Genomic DNA, 16,976 nt, shown 5'->3' with positions numbered 1-16,976 from the left:
CCTATATCTCGGTTCTTGTTCCTCCTCGCGCCTTGTTTTTTTGTTTTTGTTTTTGTTTTGTTTTTTTCCCTTGCAAAGCTGCGAGTAACCCTGAGTCTTATTGATCCCTCAGCCCACTTTGAATATTATTCAAGGCGAGGAAAGACGGCTGCCGACGTGGTTCGATATTCGGAGCGTACGTAAAATAGGTAGGGGATCTATGAATACCATCTGAGGTCAGCTCGTTGGTCATGGGCGTGTTCGTGGTGTTGGCAGGTGGGAGGGCACAATTCCGAATTGGATGCACACCAGTCCAGGCACTGTCCGGGAAAATGCCGGTGGGCCAGAAATGCGAGGGGGAGGGAAGCAAAGATAAGCCGGAGATTGCAAAGACCAAATATCACACTCACAGATATTTAACTATCCCCCAAAGCATTCCCCGAGCAAACTTTTCTGATGAGAGAATGACACCCGATCGGCACCTGACAAATGAAGCGGAAAGGAGACGAGAAGTACACTAAAGGGGCCGGATAGTGGGAGGCGGTGGAAGCGAACGGGGACGTGGGGTTTCCCAATTAGAGACGAGGGAAATAATATCAAGCTATTTCAAGTGAAGAGCCGCCGGAATTGCTTGTATAGATTGACTGGGATTGATTTGATATTTCAATCCATGAATTGAATTTGTTACTCTTACAAATCCCGCGAGTTGTCAGGAACTATTCCTGCAGCCTCAGGCAACAAGGCTTCGGTTGCTTCACGCAGATTCACGTAGATTCACTATCTGATTGTTGCAGTGAGCCTGCAGCAAATTTTCTATGTAGATTTCGGATGCAGGATCTATTTATTACTCTGCAACTACTATCTAAATATTGCTAATACTAGTAGCCCTGTTGATTATTCTGTCAAGGTCAGTATCTACCTGTAAGCACATTTAACACCCCCACCAGCGGTTTGTGAGCACCCATTTATAGCGCAGGGACATTTGCACAAAGATCACTGTCTAAGGCTGAATTCCAGGCTAGAGCGGGGATCAACCAAAAGCATTGTGGTCGTCGTAGGGGCCCGAAAATGAGACCCAGATGTAAAACACCGTTCTCCTGTCCTATTTCAACTCCGCCCCGATAGGTTCTTTTAAATTCCCCCGGTATTAATATGCAATATAAATCATTATCGGACTATGGAGTGGTGTGGTGTCATTTTGCGACAACACGTTCCCTTCGCCAGGGCATCTCCATCTACATTCCCGGTTGTTTCTAGATGGTCGTCATCGCCCTTCTGAATCTGCGAGTCCCGGCCGACTACTGAGCTCACGGCCTAGGAATCAGGAGCAAACCTCCCGGGGGTATCGCACGGGATTGTGTCAGGCTAAGCGTCGAACCGCGAATTTCGCTGTATGACTCAAGCTACTTCCTGGGTCTTCTCAAGGTAACCGGAGCGAGGTAACACGAAGGGATATCATATCGCTCGGGCTGGATTTCCGGAGAGCCACGATAGGCAAAGCAAGCAAGAAACGAGATGGGCGAGATCATTGCATGTTGGGGGCGACTCAAGAGGTGGTGAAATTCCTATGAAGAATCAGTGGATAAGCGGGGTCTTGTCGCGGAATGAAGGAGCATGAGGCGCCACCACATGCGAAAAAGAGGTGAAACTCTTGCGAGCCTCAGAGACACTAATACGGCTCTTGGTTTTCGGAGACTCAGGATGCAGAAATACATGACCTTTTAGGTCAATTCAACGGAGACCCGGCAGAGAACAGCGACAGGGAGAGCGGGGAAAGGGAAAGGCGGACCAATGCTGGAAAGTCGGCGCAGAGCGAAGTGCGCGATTCCCGTTCCGTCTCGCTGCTTTGCTCTCAACGCTCTCTTCGCTCTTTTCCCTCTCTCTTGCTCCCTCCAGCCCCTCTCCCAAATCTCTCGATTACTATGTAGTCTCCGGCCATGGTTTGAGCTCTACATACATCTTCTTGCCGTTTATTCCCCAATTGCCGCCCTCCACCTTGCTCTTTTTCTTGTCCTGCGTCACCTTTTCCCGTCTGCACGAGTCGCTCGAGAACCCCAGCTCTCTGCGACAGCTCGCCTACGGGCAGCTTTCGCTACGCCGCACCTTCTGTTCAGTTTCATCTGGGATTGAAGGCTCCTTCCATTTTCCCTTGACGGTTTTTCTTTTCAGCAACCTCAACCCTTTTGGTCTCATTTTGCTGCGGTGGACTAGTCCTCCGCCACAATGAGCCCCCGACGGTCTTCTCGTGCTCGTACCTCCCAACCTTCGCCGGCAATCCATCACACAAATTCTTCCAGCTCCTCGAATTCACACTCCATGACGCGAGAACGAAGCACGAGATCAAACCACAAGAACCCCTCTCCACGCTCCCAGTCCGATGACGACGCAGACAAGGGCGATTTTCGCGAGACGCGCCAACGCCAACGCGCGAGAGGCGACGACGAAAACGACCTACAATCAAAACAGGGCGATGGAGAGGACGACGATGTAGAAGAAGAGGATGAAGAAGAGGTTACTCGCTGCCTCTGTGGACAACAGGATTACCCAGGCCTTCCCGCCTCTCGTCGGGAGGCCCTCGGTCGCAATGGCGCGCGGGGTGGAATCAAAGATGAGAATTCTCTAAATTTCTCTGTGGACTCGTCCGACTTTATCCCGGATGATGTCGGTAGCATGTTTATCCAATGTGACTCCTGCAAAGTCTGGCAACATGGTGGTTGTGTAGGGATCATGGACGAGGCCATGAGCCCTGATGAGTATTTCTGTGAAGAGTGTCGAAAAGACCTACACAGGATCAGAAGCGAGGCAAATGGGTAAGCTCTAACTCATTTTTGTCCCCTTTTGTTTTCATTCTGTCTTGATCATCCAAGTTGTGCTCAGTCAAAGAGACTTGACTGTCCAACGAGCTGGTTTGGTTTTTGCTTTATACGCTTTCTTCTCGCGTTGAACAACATTCACACTCCACCCCACCATCCGCTTTGAATGCGTATCCAAAGCCTTGTTTTTTTTTTTCCGCATACAAACATGAACCTTTTTCGCTTACGATATCTCAGATCACACTCTTCTCAGTACCTTCCCGTCGCCCCTCTTCCCCCCTCTGCGGTGTCATCCCGAGATTCTTCACGAGATAATTCAAAGCGTGGAAAGGATCAGAAATCACGAAATTCAGACTCTTTCCCCAACCCGAAGCGTCGATCTACCATGAACAGTCGAGACGCGGCTTATGACGAGGAGGAGCAGTTACGACGGGCCATAGAAGAAAGCAAGGAAGATAACAAAACTACCGATGGGGAGGAAAGCGCTAGCCGGAGGCCCAAAAGAAGCCGAAGCGATAGTGAAGCGTATGCTAAACCTCTGGTGTGGGTGCGTTTTGAGAAGTACAACGCTTGCTAACATATACCTCATACAGACACCGGCAGGGAGCAAAACGACAGCGGACCAGCTCACCTTCTCCTGATGTCAATTCAAAACAAAGCAATCCAGCCTCGCCGGCTGCATCGGACGACGAGTCGAAATCGAAAACAAATGCCAATGGCAACAGGAGGCAGAGAGCTTCATCGCGGGGCCAACGTGACAAGGACGTGAAGGAGACTGACGATCAGGAAGCCGATCAGGCAGAGGCTGCAAGTCGGAGGAAAGGACGAAGCGATAGGCGGAAAGGCGAAGGTGAGTTTTAATCGATTTGTGATCTTGCGAATTTCAGCTAACCGTGCCCAAGGAGCCGATTCGGATCATGATATAGTAGCGTCACCGATCAAAGCGACTGTGAATGAATCCGAGCTTCCTCAACCGAGCCCTGACACCTCCGTCCCCGCTCCAGATTCTGCTCCCCAGCGGCCGTCCACTCGTAAATCCGGAAGGCCACCTGCGCGGCGCGGCCGCGTGGGACGCAATCAGTACACTCGGGACCGAGATTTGAACGGGACCGGAACGGACTCGAACACAGGCAATTCTCCGCGTCGTGGGCAGTCACTTGAAACGGCCGCAGACTCTCCGCGAATCGGTATTATCGGCACCCCGGTAAATGGCGCGGACACTGGGAAGCCTAGTCGGCCTCGCTTTGTCCACCAACGGACAACGATGAATGAAATGAAAAGACGTGTAGCAGCTATCTTGGAATTCATATCACGGATGCAAGTCGAAATGGCTGTCGCAGGTGAAAGTACAACTCCGCCTGAACGAGCCAACGGAACGGACCAGCAAACAATCGGCGATCAGCTGGAAAGCATCCTTTCGAAAGGTGCAGATGAAGGGTCCACAGATAATGCTGATGGGGGCGCAATACTTGGCGGTATTCCACTGCCATCAGAAAAGGACTTCAGGGTCTTGAGCAGTGTCGAAATGATGGATGTGCTCACCCGCCATCTACTCAAATGGCAGCAGGAATACGGCAAGTTTGGAGAGAGGTGACGAGTCCTCGCCCTGTCAATAAATTCCCAAACCCACAGCTGTCTTACAATAACCTGCCCCGCTGCCTTGAACGAAGTCATCCTGTCATCCATACCTACGATACCCTACCTTACTTACTGCCTATATTGCTCGACTCACAGGGCAAAAAATGTATAATATGGCTTTACGTTGCTTCCAGGACAACATATACTACACGGAACATCAGATTCGGCGTTTTTATTTCTACTCTTTTTTTACCTCTCCAATGTGGCGGTTGTTCCACTCTACGTATACTCCTTTTGCTAGTTGTTTGGTTCTCCTTGCATTGTTTCCTTTTTTTTGCTACTATTCCCATTCTACTAAAAGATGATTGAGTGGTTAATTATTATGATCCTGTCAATTTACCAACAGGCATGATACAGCGAGGCGTTTGTTGTCTTTGGCTGAATGAATTCATTGCCTATTATTCACTGAGGCTAAGAAGTATTTCATTTGTCTTATCTTACATATTTAAGATTAATTGTGATTCCATTCCATGACTCTTGCTATCCCTAAAAAAAAAAAAAGAAAAGTGGCATCACGTAACTCAACTCCAACTGCGTCTGAAATTCTTTAGTCAAGGGCCGCTTGCTCGGAGGGTGTATGTTGACTTGCATCAAAACCAAATTATCAGTTCCTTGTCTAGGACACACGTAACTTCATATTATATTCAGAGACAGGCATGCGCGGTTGTTTTGGGGAAGCTCGAGGATATGGGAAACTTGAAGTCGGTGCCGTGCTAGTTTATTAATGTACTTTTGGACTATCTACAAGTTACTTTGGGGCGATTAGTAGGCAGTACAGAAAAACAGTCGCAATCGAAAATGTTGAAGGTCAAACATGCATCGTTGGAGTGCTTCACCCACCCCGCAACAGCGCCCATTGTCGTCAAGGGAGAAAGCAATGGATTCACAGCTGACAGGCATTACAAAGGAGAAGTAGGAAACCACACAAATCTACATTCCATTACGATTGTTACATACAAAGGGCCATGATACAAAGTGTCAAGCTCCAACAGTTGCCCCAAACAGGCAATTCCATCAGCGCATAATTTAATTCCCAAGTGTCAGATACAAGCTTGCTTAGGTTTCTCAAGTCATCATTGATCGTGCAGGAAGAACAAAGGAAATTATAAACAAAACAGATGATAAGGTGAATGACGTCAGTGAACACCCCAGGCCAGTAAGCAGACCAACTCCTATTGGATGAAGCCTAAAAGCTCCTGCCGACAGGGTCGACACGCTTACAGGCGGGAGGCGTGGATCACCTTGTAGTCAACAACGAGCTCGCGACCACCGTCATTGATGACAAGCACACGGACGGAGCCACGGCCCTCGTGGAAGGCATCGCGGATGCGGCCGTGCAGGTTGTCCTGAGTAACAACGGGGAGACCGGTCTTGACGTCACCGCTCTCGGTCAGAGCAACGAGGCTGTTGTCACGGATGTCCAGGATGCGGTAGGTCTTGTAGACGGGGCCGAGCATGGTCTGGACAACAACGGACGGAGAGGGGTTGGAGATGAAGCTGGACTCCTCGTGAAGCTCGCGAGTGAACAGATCAACACCGAGGTAGCGGTGCTGGCCAGTTTGGGGCGAGGTGGAGATGCGGATCACCTGGGAAGGGCGGCCCTGGAGGATCAGGATGTCGCCGGTACGGATGAAGTGGCAGGGGATCGGAACGGTCTCGGGGGAGGCGCCACCACGGGGCTCGACAATGCGGACATTCTCGCGAACACGAACTGGGCCCCGTTCGTCAGCGACAACAACTTCTTCGCGGTGATCATGGTGATCATGGTGACCATGGTCATGATGGTGGTGGAAGGGGTGCGTGATGCGGTCGACAGCGCGTTCCACACCACGACGGAAGGAGTGGTAGTTACCGTCGTCGTCGTAGTAACCCATCTTGCGAGCTTTAGGGTGATCAACTACGGTAGTAGTTTTCAGAACTTTGACCTTGTTGCTGGAAGGAGCAGTGGCAGGCTTGACACTCTCTACGCTAACCTGGCGGTTGTCGAAAGAGTTTGCGCGGGGAACGTCTAGAGTACGGGGCTCGAAGCCTCGGTCGTAAGAGACGTTGGAAGGTGCGGGGCGGCTGTAAACGTCCGAAGTCTGCTGGCGAGGAGCTTCGTACGAGACGTTATAAGACGCTGAAGGGCGGCTGTAAACGTCCGAGGTTTGTTGGCGCGGAGCTTCGTAAGAGGCTACGGGACCTTGGGAGCGACGATCGAAAGAGGACTGAACGTCGTAAGTAGGATCAGTACGACGACGATACTCGCGCTCAGTGATGTCAAGCTGGGTCTCAAAGGTCTTGTCGTAAGTCTGCTGCTTGTCCTGGTAGGAGTCCTGAAAGCGGTGCGCAGAAGGTTCGCGGTAGCTAAAGTAGGATGTTAGAAGAGAGAAAGGTATGTCGAAGCAGGTAAGGTAAGGTCAGGTAAGGTGAGGCAAGGTAAACAAGAGACACGAGGGAACAAAACGCGGTGGCAGGGGGCAGGCATGATTGGCTTGTTTTTATTTGGGGCTGGGACAATCGGATTTTTGTTTTGTTTTGGAGCCACGTAATTTAGCGGAGGGACTAGACAGCTCTAGCCAGAAGCCACTCGCCGCCGAGGCTGACAAGTGGTCTAGCTGGGGTGACACCGCTTCTTGTGCTCTCCACTTGGGTAGTTTGATTGGGGATCCGCTCCCAGGCAGCCAAACCGGGGGAGTTGTAAACAGTAAACAAACCAGAAAAGAAAAAGCAAGGAAATACAGCGCAAAACGTACCGGTCACGGGCAAGGTCTACCTGAGGGTATCGGCTATCTCGCACACGTTCCTCAACGACGGTGAAATCGTCACCTCCTCGGCGGTCTGAGCGACGTTCGAAGTGAAGATCGACTTCTTCCTTTCCGTGGACACGGGGGTCTGGGAGAGGGGCAGAGGTTCGAGTATCTTCCCGTTCGACGTGCGAAGTGCGATCGAGGTTGACTTCTCCCTCTACTCTCTCGGTGGCAAGAGTAGTCTCAGGAACAGCGTCACTCCGGTACGACGACGGGAAGACACTGAAGGGGATGGGGACGCGGGCGTCAAAGTCCAGGTTGGCTGTCCTTTGAGCGTCTTTTCTCGAATCTCTTCCGAACTGTTGAATAACAACTCGGAAGATGAGACAAGAAAAGACTTTTCAACGGGGAAGTCTTTCTCGTAAGAGAGGAAGTTGGAGTACAAGATAGATCTAACGATAGATCTATACTCGACTGCTGATGCGGAGAATTCCTGGGGTAGGAATGTAAAGATAAGCTTAACGCTGGGAATGTGAGATGGGAATGTGAGGATGAAGAGGAAGAGAAGGAAGAGGGAGGAGAGAAGAACGAGGCGACGAGTGAGGAGCTTTAAGATTGCAGTCGCTGTTGTTGTTGTTACGCGTTTGTTTACGGCGCCTTTCCCCATTGGGGTCCAGCCTTCTTGTTTTCTTGCTCTACCAGACATTGCCCTCCTCATCGCCCAGGGTTTCTCAGCTGCCGAAGTGAATCGCGATTGTTTTTGTCAATAAACAATTTGGTTCCCCCGAGGTATCACCTGCTAGCCCCGTGAAGAGAGGAGTTCAATTCAGTCTCCAACCTATTTTATGGGCGCAATGGCACCCGACAGACTCCGTCTTCACGGTCTCCATCCAGGCACCCCTGCAGTGCAATTCTGACCACAGTCTCTCGCTCAATGAGAGTCCCGGAATCAAAACGACATTCCAGAGGCAACCAGCGAAACCCTCGCCTTATCACATGCAGCAACAGGATCGCAGAGGGTTGAGATGAACCAATGGTCCCCCCAATGAGCAATCGCAATCTCATCGCACAGCTCCTCTTCCCAGCCACACCACACATCGCCATGGCAACAACTCCTCCTTTGCCGGGTCTAATCGGGCTTCTTAGCGCTGACTCCGCTGAGTTGCACTCGATCGACAAATGGCAAATGCGATGCTCCAATCGGCCACAGGTTCAAGCCCAACCTCACCGAATCTCATCAGCGGATGGTTCTGACGTTTTGAGGGACTCTCAACATTGGAGACTCCAGCACTCGTTCGCCGGCCCGCGGGCCATATCTGAAACCAACTCATCATATCACCCTGGTGATTTGGACAATGCTCAAACCTCGTGGTCCGTTACCATTGGCGTTCCACCGAAGACAGCTTTCCTTCGCCCCGCCTCCTCGCTCAGCTCATGGCTCCACTATGAGGTGAGCACGGTCTGGAGGAGCTCGGTCATGATTGCTCACGATTCACCCCCAAATGCGACAAAAGCCGGATCATCAGTGAAGCTGTGACAAAGCACCAGTCTTTTGCCCAACTTTTGCCTCCAAATTCCCGCCACAAGACAGTCGACCCTGGTCTCGACCTGCCTCTCCCTCACTTCCCAGTCGGAGCCCAGATGACCGACTCAATTCGGAAAAACAAAGCAGTTGGCTGGCATAGTTGGCTGGTTTGCCGTGCGGAGTCGATCCGGTCCATCGATCGGAGTGGAGGTTGACTCCGTCCCGGACTCCCGAGGTTGTTGCGCTGCCAACAAACATCCAAAACTCCTTGCTCATCATCGTCTCCGGTGTCTCTGCCTGGTGTTGACTCGGCCCAAACAAGCAAACAAGTTGTTGCAAGGTTCCCGAGATCCCCAGGTATCCAAGGACAACACCTCGAATAATCACATTGAGATCATACATTGACAATGAGTCCATTATTATGTCTTCATTTTATTATCCTAATCAATTTATCAAAGGAGGAAAGTAAACCAATCAATTAGGCGCTGCCGCCAGTGAAGTTCCTAGAAATCGTTTTCGGTATATATATAACATAAATGATTCAGGGCATTATAGAAATGTCCATCAAATGAGGGTATCAATATTGCTCGTCAGAAAGAATGTTAATGTCACATATTAATCGGTGCTGTCACAAACAGCAGCAACACAGGCATGATTAATTCAGACCACATAGTTAGGTGATGATGCAACAAATATTAAAACAATATATCTGAAACAAAGTGAGGAAAGAAATTAAGTGTTAATATGGAGGTAAGAGAGCATAAATCATATGAAAATCATCAATATGCCGAAAGATGAGGCAAAGCCTGTGTGGTTCGGGTATACTTACCCTTTAATGCCAAATGCTTTCTTTAGTCGCGAGAATCGCTTTTTGCGTCCAGATCCTTCAATAACCACATCAGATGCACGGTTGGTCCCTGTCGCCGGTGGTTCCTGGTCTTGCAATGGGTGCAGATCGGTCGAGAGAGCTTTACTGCCGTTTACTGCACCTCCATCTGGAGCTTGAGGTTGTGATAGTTGTTGGGATGTGGATGGTGCCGACATTGACCCAATGCCGGAGTCAACAGGGTCGCCATTTTCGGAACCAAGAGGCCAAGCGCTAGTATCGCCGGATGGTGACTTTTGCTGAGACTTCTTCAGGAGCCGGGGGGGACTCCCCACACTCTTGTGGGTGCCATTTGTAACCTGTAGGCTTTGAGCCTCCACCTGGGAATGCTCCGGAATTGACCCATTTGAGAAGAATCCTGACGTTTGTGGCTTTCCGCGATGGGTGAGTGGTTTTGACTTTCTCATGCTCAAACGATTGAGAAGGTTAGGTTTGCGACTTGACCCACGATTAAGCATTTGCTCCAGTTCCTCCTCTGTCATGCCACGAGATTTAGCCACTGCAGCCAGCGCAGGGTCTCGAACAGTCGTCAGTTGGGGTTGACGAGCAGAGGTTCTCCCTGCAGAGACAGGGCGTCTTTCCCCATCAGAGCTATCCTCCAGCTCAGTAGAGTCCCCGTCATAGGCGCCCTTCCGACGTGGGATGCCGCGCACAGGTCGCATATCATTATCACTCATGCTTCTTACTGGGCGATGCCCCGGTCGCTTTAATCTGCGATTCTGAATGCCACCATCCGAGTCCGAATCTGAGTCGGGAAACCGGGAAGCAAACGCTGCACCAGAGTTCTTCGTAGCCTTTCCTTTCTGCGCCTTGCCCGTAGAAAAGAATGATGGTTTCTCCTTCCGCGATGCATTACCACGTAGAGTTGTACGCATAGTACTACCAGCCCCCAAGCCGGAGAGGGGCGGCGGCGATTCAAGACCGGGTGAAGTGACCCTGGTGGGAGATGTTGGAACAGAGCCACTTTGTTGGCTCCCTCGTAGGCTCTGTCGCATGCCCATCCCTCCTCGACTAGCCCGGCGGGCTCGTTTGAAACTACTCGATGAGTCACTTCCGTTCGATAGCTGACGTCGAGGCATGCGGGGATCCGCCCCATTCGCATCCAACTCAACAGCATCCGGGCTCCCGACTTCTTTCCGCTGGGTCGGTGTCGGAATTTCAGTATGGTGCTGGCTATAGTTTTGGATTCGCTGCGCATTAGGAGCGTTGGATTCGACATGGTTATAGCGAGTATCCACCTCTTTAGTGTCATCGTCGCGAACATGGGCAATGGAATATACTTCGACCGGCACAGTTGACGAGCGCGCAACGCCTCCTTGGGCGGACGCTGGCTTGTCTTCGCTCTGTAGAGGAGACGAACGGATTTCCGAAGAGGCCGGGAGTGGCTCCGTTAGAGCGGCGGAGCCAGCGGTGGGCCGTGGAGATTCTTGTGCAAAGGTCCCAACTTGTGCAATCTGGCAAGTCTCCGGGATATCAGCTATAGCTGGGTCGCGATCAGCCTCTTGGGCTACATCTTGCGACGTCGAGGTGATAGCGACACCAGGTTCGGAAGGCGCCGCTTCGTGCTCAACGATAGCGTTGATGGAACCAAACCCATCGCCATCATCCAAATCCTCCTCTGCATCACTGTACACACTCGAGCTAGAGTCGTTATCATTATCCGGGTGGTTAACACCTTTTTCTCCATATGACCTCCTCTTCTTCTTTGGGCTTGATACTTCCGGTTCCCCATCCACGGACTTCCTCGGGTATTCTTCTGGGCTATCGTATTCATCAAGGCTTGCTCTTCCCTTTTCAGGATCAGGTGTCGCCGGTTGAAGTGTAATATCAGGCATTTCCACCTCCGATTTGGGAGTCAAGGGGAGATTCTGGTCAGACGGTACCTCTTGTAAGGGCGAAAGCTGCGTCTTCGGGAAATATGCCGGATCAAGATCGGTGTCGCCAATTGGGATAACCTCTTTCCAGCTTTCTGCAACGTCCCCTGCAGCTTTCTCGGTGGGCTCTGTAGGCAGTGCATTATTGGATTGTACCTGCTTTTCCACGTTCCCGTCTGAAGCGCGAGATATAATACTGTTTATGGCATTTCCATTTGGAAAATCATCGTCCGATTCCGTTAAAACTGAATCATTGTCATGTACTTCTCGGTGGGCTGTTGGTTCTGGCCGCGGGCTGTCCTTATTAGCTCGAACACTACCGAATGAGGGGAGAGCCGCACGGGGTGTTAACACCCCGTCGAACCCATCCCCGTCCGTAGATCGCAAAGGAGAAGTTTTCCGTTTGTGGATATTAAACCAACTGTTTTTCGATTTCGACTTTTCAGGAGGTGATTCGGGGGTGACATCTTCCGGTGACGTCGGTGGGCTTGCAGCCACTCCTACAACTTCTGCCTCATCGTCAAAGCTAACTTTGACAGGTTTCTTTCGATGATTTGGCCTTGTGCCATCATCAGACGCCACGGAGGTCGCATCTGAAAGTTCACTAAGTGTGAGGCCCGGGCGTAGAATTCCAGAAAGCCTGCCATCGGGAGACAAAGAGCTATTTCTATTCTTCATGGCAGACTTAGCCGGAGAGAGGGACCGAGGAGGCGGTTGGTGTAGCTGGTCAGCCCCAAGGTTCGATACAGCGAGTTGATTAGGGAAATGAGCCGCCCTCGCAGGACTACTTGACTGTCGCAACTGAGAGGGTTGAAGTTCACTGTCGGATGCCACGGTTGGTTTGACCTGCGGTGGACTAACAGGCGGCGTCCGTACCATCTTTCCAACGACCGGCGGTGTTAGAGCCCTCGGAGACTCTTCTAAAGGCATCGCCTTGGCCAACAGTTGATTCTCCTTTTCTTGCTCATTTGCAGGTACAGGGTCTGGCTGAGGAGGTTCCTTAACTGGACGGCCGTCTGCTGGTGCTGGTTGCGATGAATGTGTCGCTGATACTGATGGCGCCGGTTGCTTCTTAACTTGCGGGCGCGCTCTGACATCCACCGATGCTGGGCTTCGGCTCGGCGATGGTTCGGGACCTCGCTTTTCACGATAACGAGCCGGACGAGAAGAGACTGGAGGGGTATTTGGCTCATCATTCCGAGCTACAGCTGCAGCTTGAGCAGCCGCAAGTGCAGTCACTACAGGACGAGAACTTCTCCCCGGACTTCCCGGTCCAGCACCTTGTGTCTGCTGTCGTGTAGCTTTGTTAATTTGAGGAATGGCTCGCTTGTTGAGTGAAGCTGCGGCACTGGAAGCTGCGTCATTGCGATCAAATCCAGCGGGAATCGTAGGCGAATTTGTCCGGGAATTCATTGGGTATGAGAAATTGATCGAATTCCGGCTTTCCGACCTCTGGTGTGACGGCGAGACCGTTCCGGCTTCGGGACTAGCGATGCTGCGCGGGCTCTGAGGCGCAACGGCCGGCTGTTTGACGCTTATCGGCACCTCAGTAGGTTGTGTGCGAGGAGCCGACGACCACACACTGGGCCCTAGGCTGACAGACCGCCGACTCTGATTGTTCCGCGCAGCATATTCTGCTGGGATCGATGGCAGTGGTGGCACAACAGCTGGGGTTGACATCGTCGAGTAGCTCGATGTTGGCCGGCCAGGCGACTGCTCCCGGAATGTCCGAGCGCTCATAGAGGCCGAACTATTAACCCGTCGGAGTCCATTCCGACTAGTCGGGCGTAGGGTGGGTGAGCTGGCCGGTTGTGAGGAGAAGGACGACTGCCGCTGCAGCATCCGCTTAGTCTGGACATTTTCGATAGGGGTTGGTGTCGGTGTCAGGCTGCGGAGTGCGGCGGCGGCGGCGGCGGAGGAAAGATTACTAGACGATGGCTGCGACTGGATAAATGCACGGGTTGCGGCGGATTGCGCGGATTGGGTGTTAGAAGTTGAGAGCTGATGCTGATGCTACACAGTGAACAGTTCGTTAGCGTTTGCTGTCAACAATTGATACGACTCGCCGCGCGAAATCTCCATGGGCACAAAGAAATAGAACAGAATATGGATGAATGACATACACGATGTTGTGAGGCGCTCCTTTTTTTGCGGAACATGGCTTAGCAAGCGTCTGCGTCTAGGCGGACGCGAGAGAATACAAGGTGACAATTTGGAGCAATTGAATCTCTCGGTGGACCAAAAGATCGCCGAAAATGAGTGGACTAGCGCAAGGACGGCGGAGGGGGCGCTGCGGAATGGAAAGCGAACGCGAACGCGAGAGTGAGGGAGGACGGGAGAGACGGTAAAGAGAGGGGCCCGGAAGAAAGGAACGGGGAAGGTGAAACAAAAAGAGAGATGGTGATGATGAAGGTGGTGATGGTAAAGATGAGGGGGGCGAGAAGCAAATTAAAAATGAAAAGAAACTAAAGATACAACCAAGAAGCGAACAAAATAGGGCGATCGATGACGATGATTTCATGGCAGCGTCGAGAGAAAGTGAGGATCAGGACGAGGGCCCGAAGTGAAGCTTAACCCAAACGGGCAGTCCATTGCGTCACTGTTGTCCCAACAGGAAAGTCGCAGCCAGAGCTGGCAGTGAGGAACCACTTTTCCCCTGGTTTGCCTGTGGATGCAGGTGTTCATTTCGTTCCCACGATCTCAGATCTCCTCGAGCTTCGTGCCTTGCGTAATTGAGCCGTGCCAATTTTATTTAATATCCTAAAGCTTGAACCTCGTTCTGGCCCTGCATCGCCGCCTTCAGCAGTCTTGACGCCAGTCAGTGGGCCCTAGACCCCGCCTCTATATATCCTTCTGCCTATATCCATGACCACACCGCTATAATATATATATACTCAACATACCAACCACTTACTTTTTAGATACCATATTAACAGCAAATTATAAGACACAGACCAACCTTTGACTGACCTTTTGATTTTCACGTTATTGCTTATCTCGTTTTTTCTACCCATACCATCGTAGAGAATACCCGCCTAGAGCTTGGGCTACTAGGGTGGAGACACATGTACGTAGTATCATGACAGTAGGACGAACAAGGAGCGCGTACTAGTTACGGCACATTGTTTTAAACTACCCGGCTAGCACTTAGTAAGTGGATTTTCCTACCCACTCAATAGAATGTATATGCTCCAACGGTCAATCCGCTCAATATGTAGCTGAAAGCTATATATCCTTTGACCAAGCCTCCGGACAGTTACCGATGGTGAAAGACCTGAAACGAGAAGCAGCCTCTTCGCTGATTTCGTGACTGCTATTTTAGAATGAATACCTAAAATCAAATGACGTCTTAAATAGGAGCAATTGGCCTAAATTTTTAACCAGTACAGTGAGATAGGGTATATTGATATACACCATATTGATAGTACTACCAGCTCCCCCCAAAAAAGTATAAAGATACGAATGCATATTGACAATGAAGGGGAGACGGGTCAACCTTACCTTCTGAATGAGTTTGTAATCCCGGGAAGGCACGATTGTTCTACTACTGTAAGGCAGGATTGGGAAGGAGCGATCGAAGGGCAGATTAGGCGAGGAAGCAGCAGGCACCGCGTCCCAGTGCACCTGCCTTGCGGGCATGGATGGGTATAAGGAAGGGGCGATGAGGGACCTGGGGACTTTCAGAATAGGAGCGAGCGGATAGTGGGCTCCAGCTACCTCAGACCAGCTGGGCTATCGCACCAGTCTCGTGCACCCGTGTACATTAATACATCTGGGAAGAAACAGAGCATCCGAGGCTCTCAACTGCACCGGCAAGACAATTCTAAGCGGGAAGAGTGCCTGGGATTCGGGCAGGGAAGGAGCAAACAAGCTATTGCACCTGCATTGTGGGCAACTACCACCAGGAAGGAACGATGGGGAACTGGGGCTGAAATAAGAAGGAGCAGATGGCGGGACATCGCGCTTGCCCTGCGAATATGGATCGCGAGTTCTGGGGAGGAGCTATCGGGGCTTTCGTGACGATACCCGGCCCGGAGACACTATGTGAATGGCTGTATGGATGAGATAGAATTATGATTAACATCAGATTGGTCGTGAAAACCACGCGAGTAAGGTATCCGGAAAACAGCATATATACAATTAATCAGCCTTGGGTCCAGGCTATTCCAAACGCCGAGTATAAGAGTAGATAACAGAAGATGCAAGGAAAGCTGTGCTCATTTTGATCATCGTCGAATTGTCACTGTCGAATCGACCAGTCGTACTCGAACAGTGGGGTATGCATGTATATTTGAGTAGAAAGACGTGGAAAACCAGAATGGTGAGGCATGGGATGTTTATGCCATCAGGAAACCGTACGCGATAGCGAGAAAGGCTGGTAGCACGGTTGTGAGAAGGGTAGGTGGGGTGATGACCTCGAGTCCGGCGCTTTGTAACGACGAAGAGGTGAACACCTCTTCGAAGCTGATCTGGCTAGAGTTTTTACAATTATCTCTGTTGACTTCGGCAACCTCTTCCGGCTCGGCGAATGTGATGTCCACACACTATAAAGGTCAAAGTTAGATTTCACAGTTGGTACCAAGCCAATCATCGGTGGATAACAACAACATACATTATACAAGGCAGCGCCATGCTGAGCAAGTTCGATTACTTGAATCGTTGCATTGTCTCCTGGACTCACCTCAATGCCAGCAGGTAGCGGGACTTGAGGGATGCAAATTGTTCCGGGGTAAGGGTCGTTGTCCGGGCCGACGATACCAAAGGGAGTTTTCATGGGATGGCTCATATTAGGTGGCACAGTCCCTAGACCCAGATTCATGTATATCATCGCTCGAGAGTGACCTGGGAACCATCCTGGCTGAAGCGATATCGCGCCGCCATGAATAGGCCATTTCGTTCGGTTAGTGGATGTGGGCATGCCGCCGCCTAGAAGAAGCGTTAGCAAAGCCTATCGCCCATGACTTGTAGAACCTGTACTCGAGCTCTCAAAACATACAGGGATAGATCCATTGCATTCCGTAAGGATATTCCATGGTATTGTTGTCGGCATTGTAAGAAGCACCGAGACCGTGATCATTTTCGACTGACCCCGTCGTATGCAGGTTATTGCCTCTGTATCCGGGATAAACAATAACAGTATGAGCATTCACCAGGCTCATGCACAACATGACGCCGGCTAGCCATTGGAGCGGCGATATTGTGAGTTTCATATTGGCGGCGTCTCGACTGCGCGGCCTGCGACTTCAAACACGGAAGAAGGATTCGGTATTCTCTCAGTGAGAAATCCCACTTCAAGTATTCTTTGGAGTTCCAAACCGCTGTGCCTAAAAATAAGCAGGCAGATGTGGAAGACTTATGGAATATTCGAATCAGTCGCTGGGAGCGAGACAGTTCATCTCGAAACGAAACAAGCTTCGCGCAACGCAGGCGGGAGAAGACAAGACAGAAACAGACGGGCTGGCCGCGCTTTTTGAGGCAGAGGAGCCATCGTCTGATTCCTGTCGTTGGCCCTCACATTCAGGCTTTTGCGGG

The 16,976-nt window shown here is 51.1% G+C and overlaps 4 protein-coding genes across 4 annotated transcripts; 2 read left to right on the top strand and 2 right to left on the bottom strand.

Annotated features, from left to right (window-relative positions):
- The first annotated feature begins 1,834 nt into the window (after nucleotides 1-1,834).
- ASPVEDRAFT_42768 (putative transcriptional regulator (Cti6)) lies at nucleotides 1,835-4,621 on the top strand. The gene is made up of 4 exons (XM_040812659.1): nucleotides 1,835-2,789; nucleotides 3,030-3,317; nucleotides 3,386-3,642; nucleotides 3,695-4,621. The coding sequence occupies exons 1-4, from the start codon at nucleotides 2,203-2,205 to the stop codon at nucleotides 4,384-4,386; spliced, it is 1,824 nt and encodes a 607-aa protein (XP_040669018.1). The 5' UTR covers nucleotides 1,835-2,202; the 3' UTR covers nucleotides 4,387-4,621.
- Nucleotides 4,622-5,647: 1,026 nt separating this feature from the next.
- On the bottom strand, nucleotides 5,648-7,865 carry hexA (putative Woronin body protein HexA; the record flags this gene model as incomplete). The annotated part of the gene is made up of 3 exons (XM_040810271.1): nucleotides 5,648-6,776; nucleotides 7,166-7,518; nucleotides 7,617-7,865. 3 exons carry the CDS (start codon nucleotides 7,863-7,865, stop codon nucleotides 5,648-5,650), a joined length of 1,731 nt encoding a protein of 576 aa, XP_040669017.1.
- Nucleotides 7,866-8,192: 327 nt separating this feature from the next.
- On the top strand, nucleotides 8,193-8,696 carry ASPVEDRAFT_29777 (uncharacterized protein; the record flags this gene model as incomplete). The annotated part of the gene is made up of 1 exon (XM_040810270.1): nucleotides 8,193-8,696. One exon carries the CDS (start codon nucleotides 8,193-8,195, stop codon nucleotides 8,694-8,696), a length of 504 nt encoding a protein of 167 aa, XP_040669016.1.
- Nucleotides 8,697-9,509: 813 nt separating this feature from the next.
- Nucleotides 9,510-16,654, bottom strand: ASPVEDRAFT_84703 (uncharacterized protein; the record flags this gene model as incomplete). Its single annotated transcript, XM_040817585.1, has 4 exons — nucleotides 9,510-13,457; nucleotides 15,830-15,988; nucleotides 16,057-16,370; nucleotides 16,441-16,654. The coding sequence occupies 4 exons, from the start codon at nucleotides 16,652-16,654 to the stop codon at nucleotides 9,510-9,512; spliced, it is 4,635 nt and encodes a 1,544-aa protein (XP_040669015.1).
- Nucleotides 16,655-16,976: the final 322 nt, after the last annotated feature.

Source organism: Aspergillus versicolor (assembly GCF_001890125.1).
Source record: "Aspergillus versicolor CBS 583.65 unplaced genomic scaffold ASPVEscaffold_6, whole genome shotgun sequence".
NCBI classification, from domain to species: Eukaryota; Fungi; Ascomycota; class Eurotiomycetes; order Eurotiales; family Aspergillaceae; genus Aspergillus; species Aspergillus versicolor.
The sequence above is the reverse complement of the archived record's forward strand: the minus strand, read 5'-3'. Positions and strand labels throughout refer to the sequence as shown.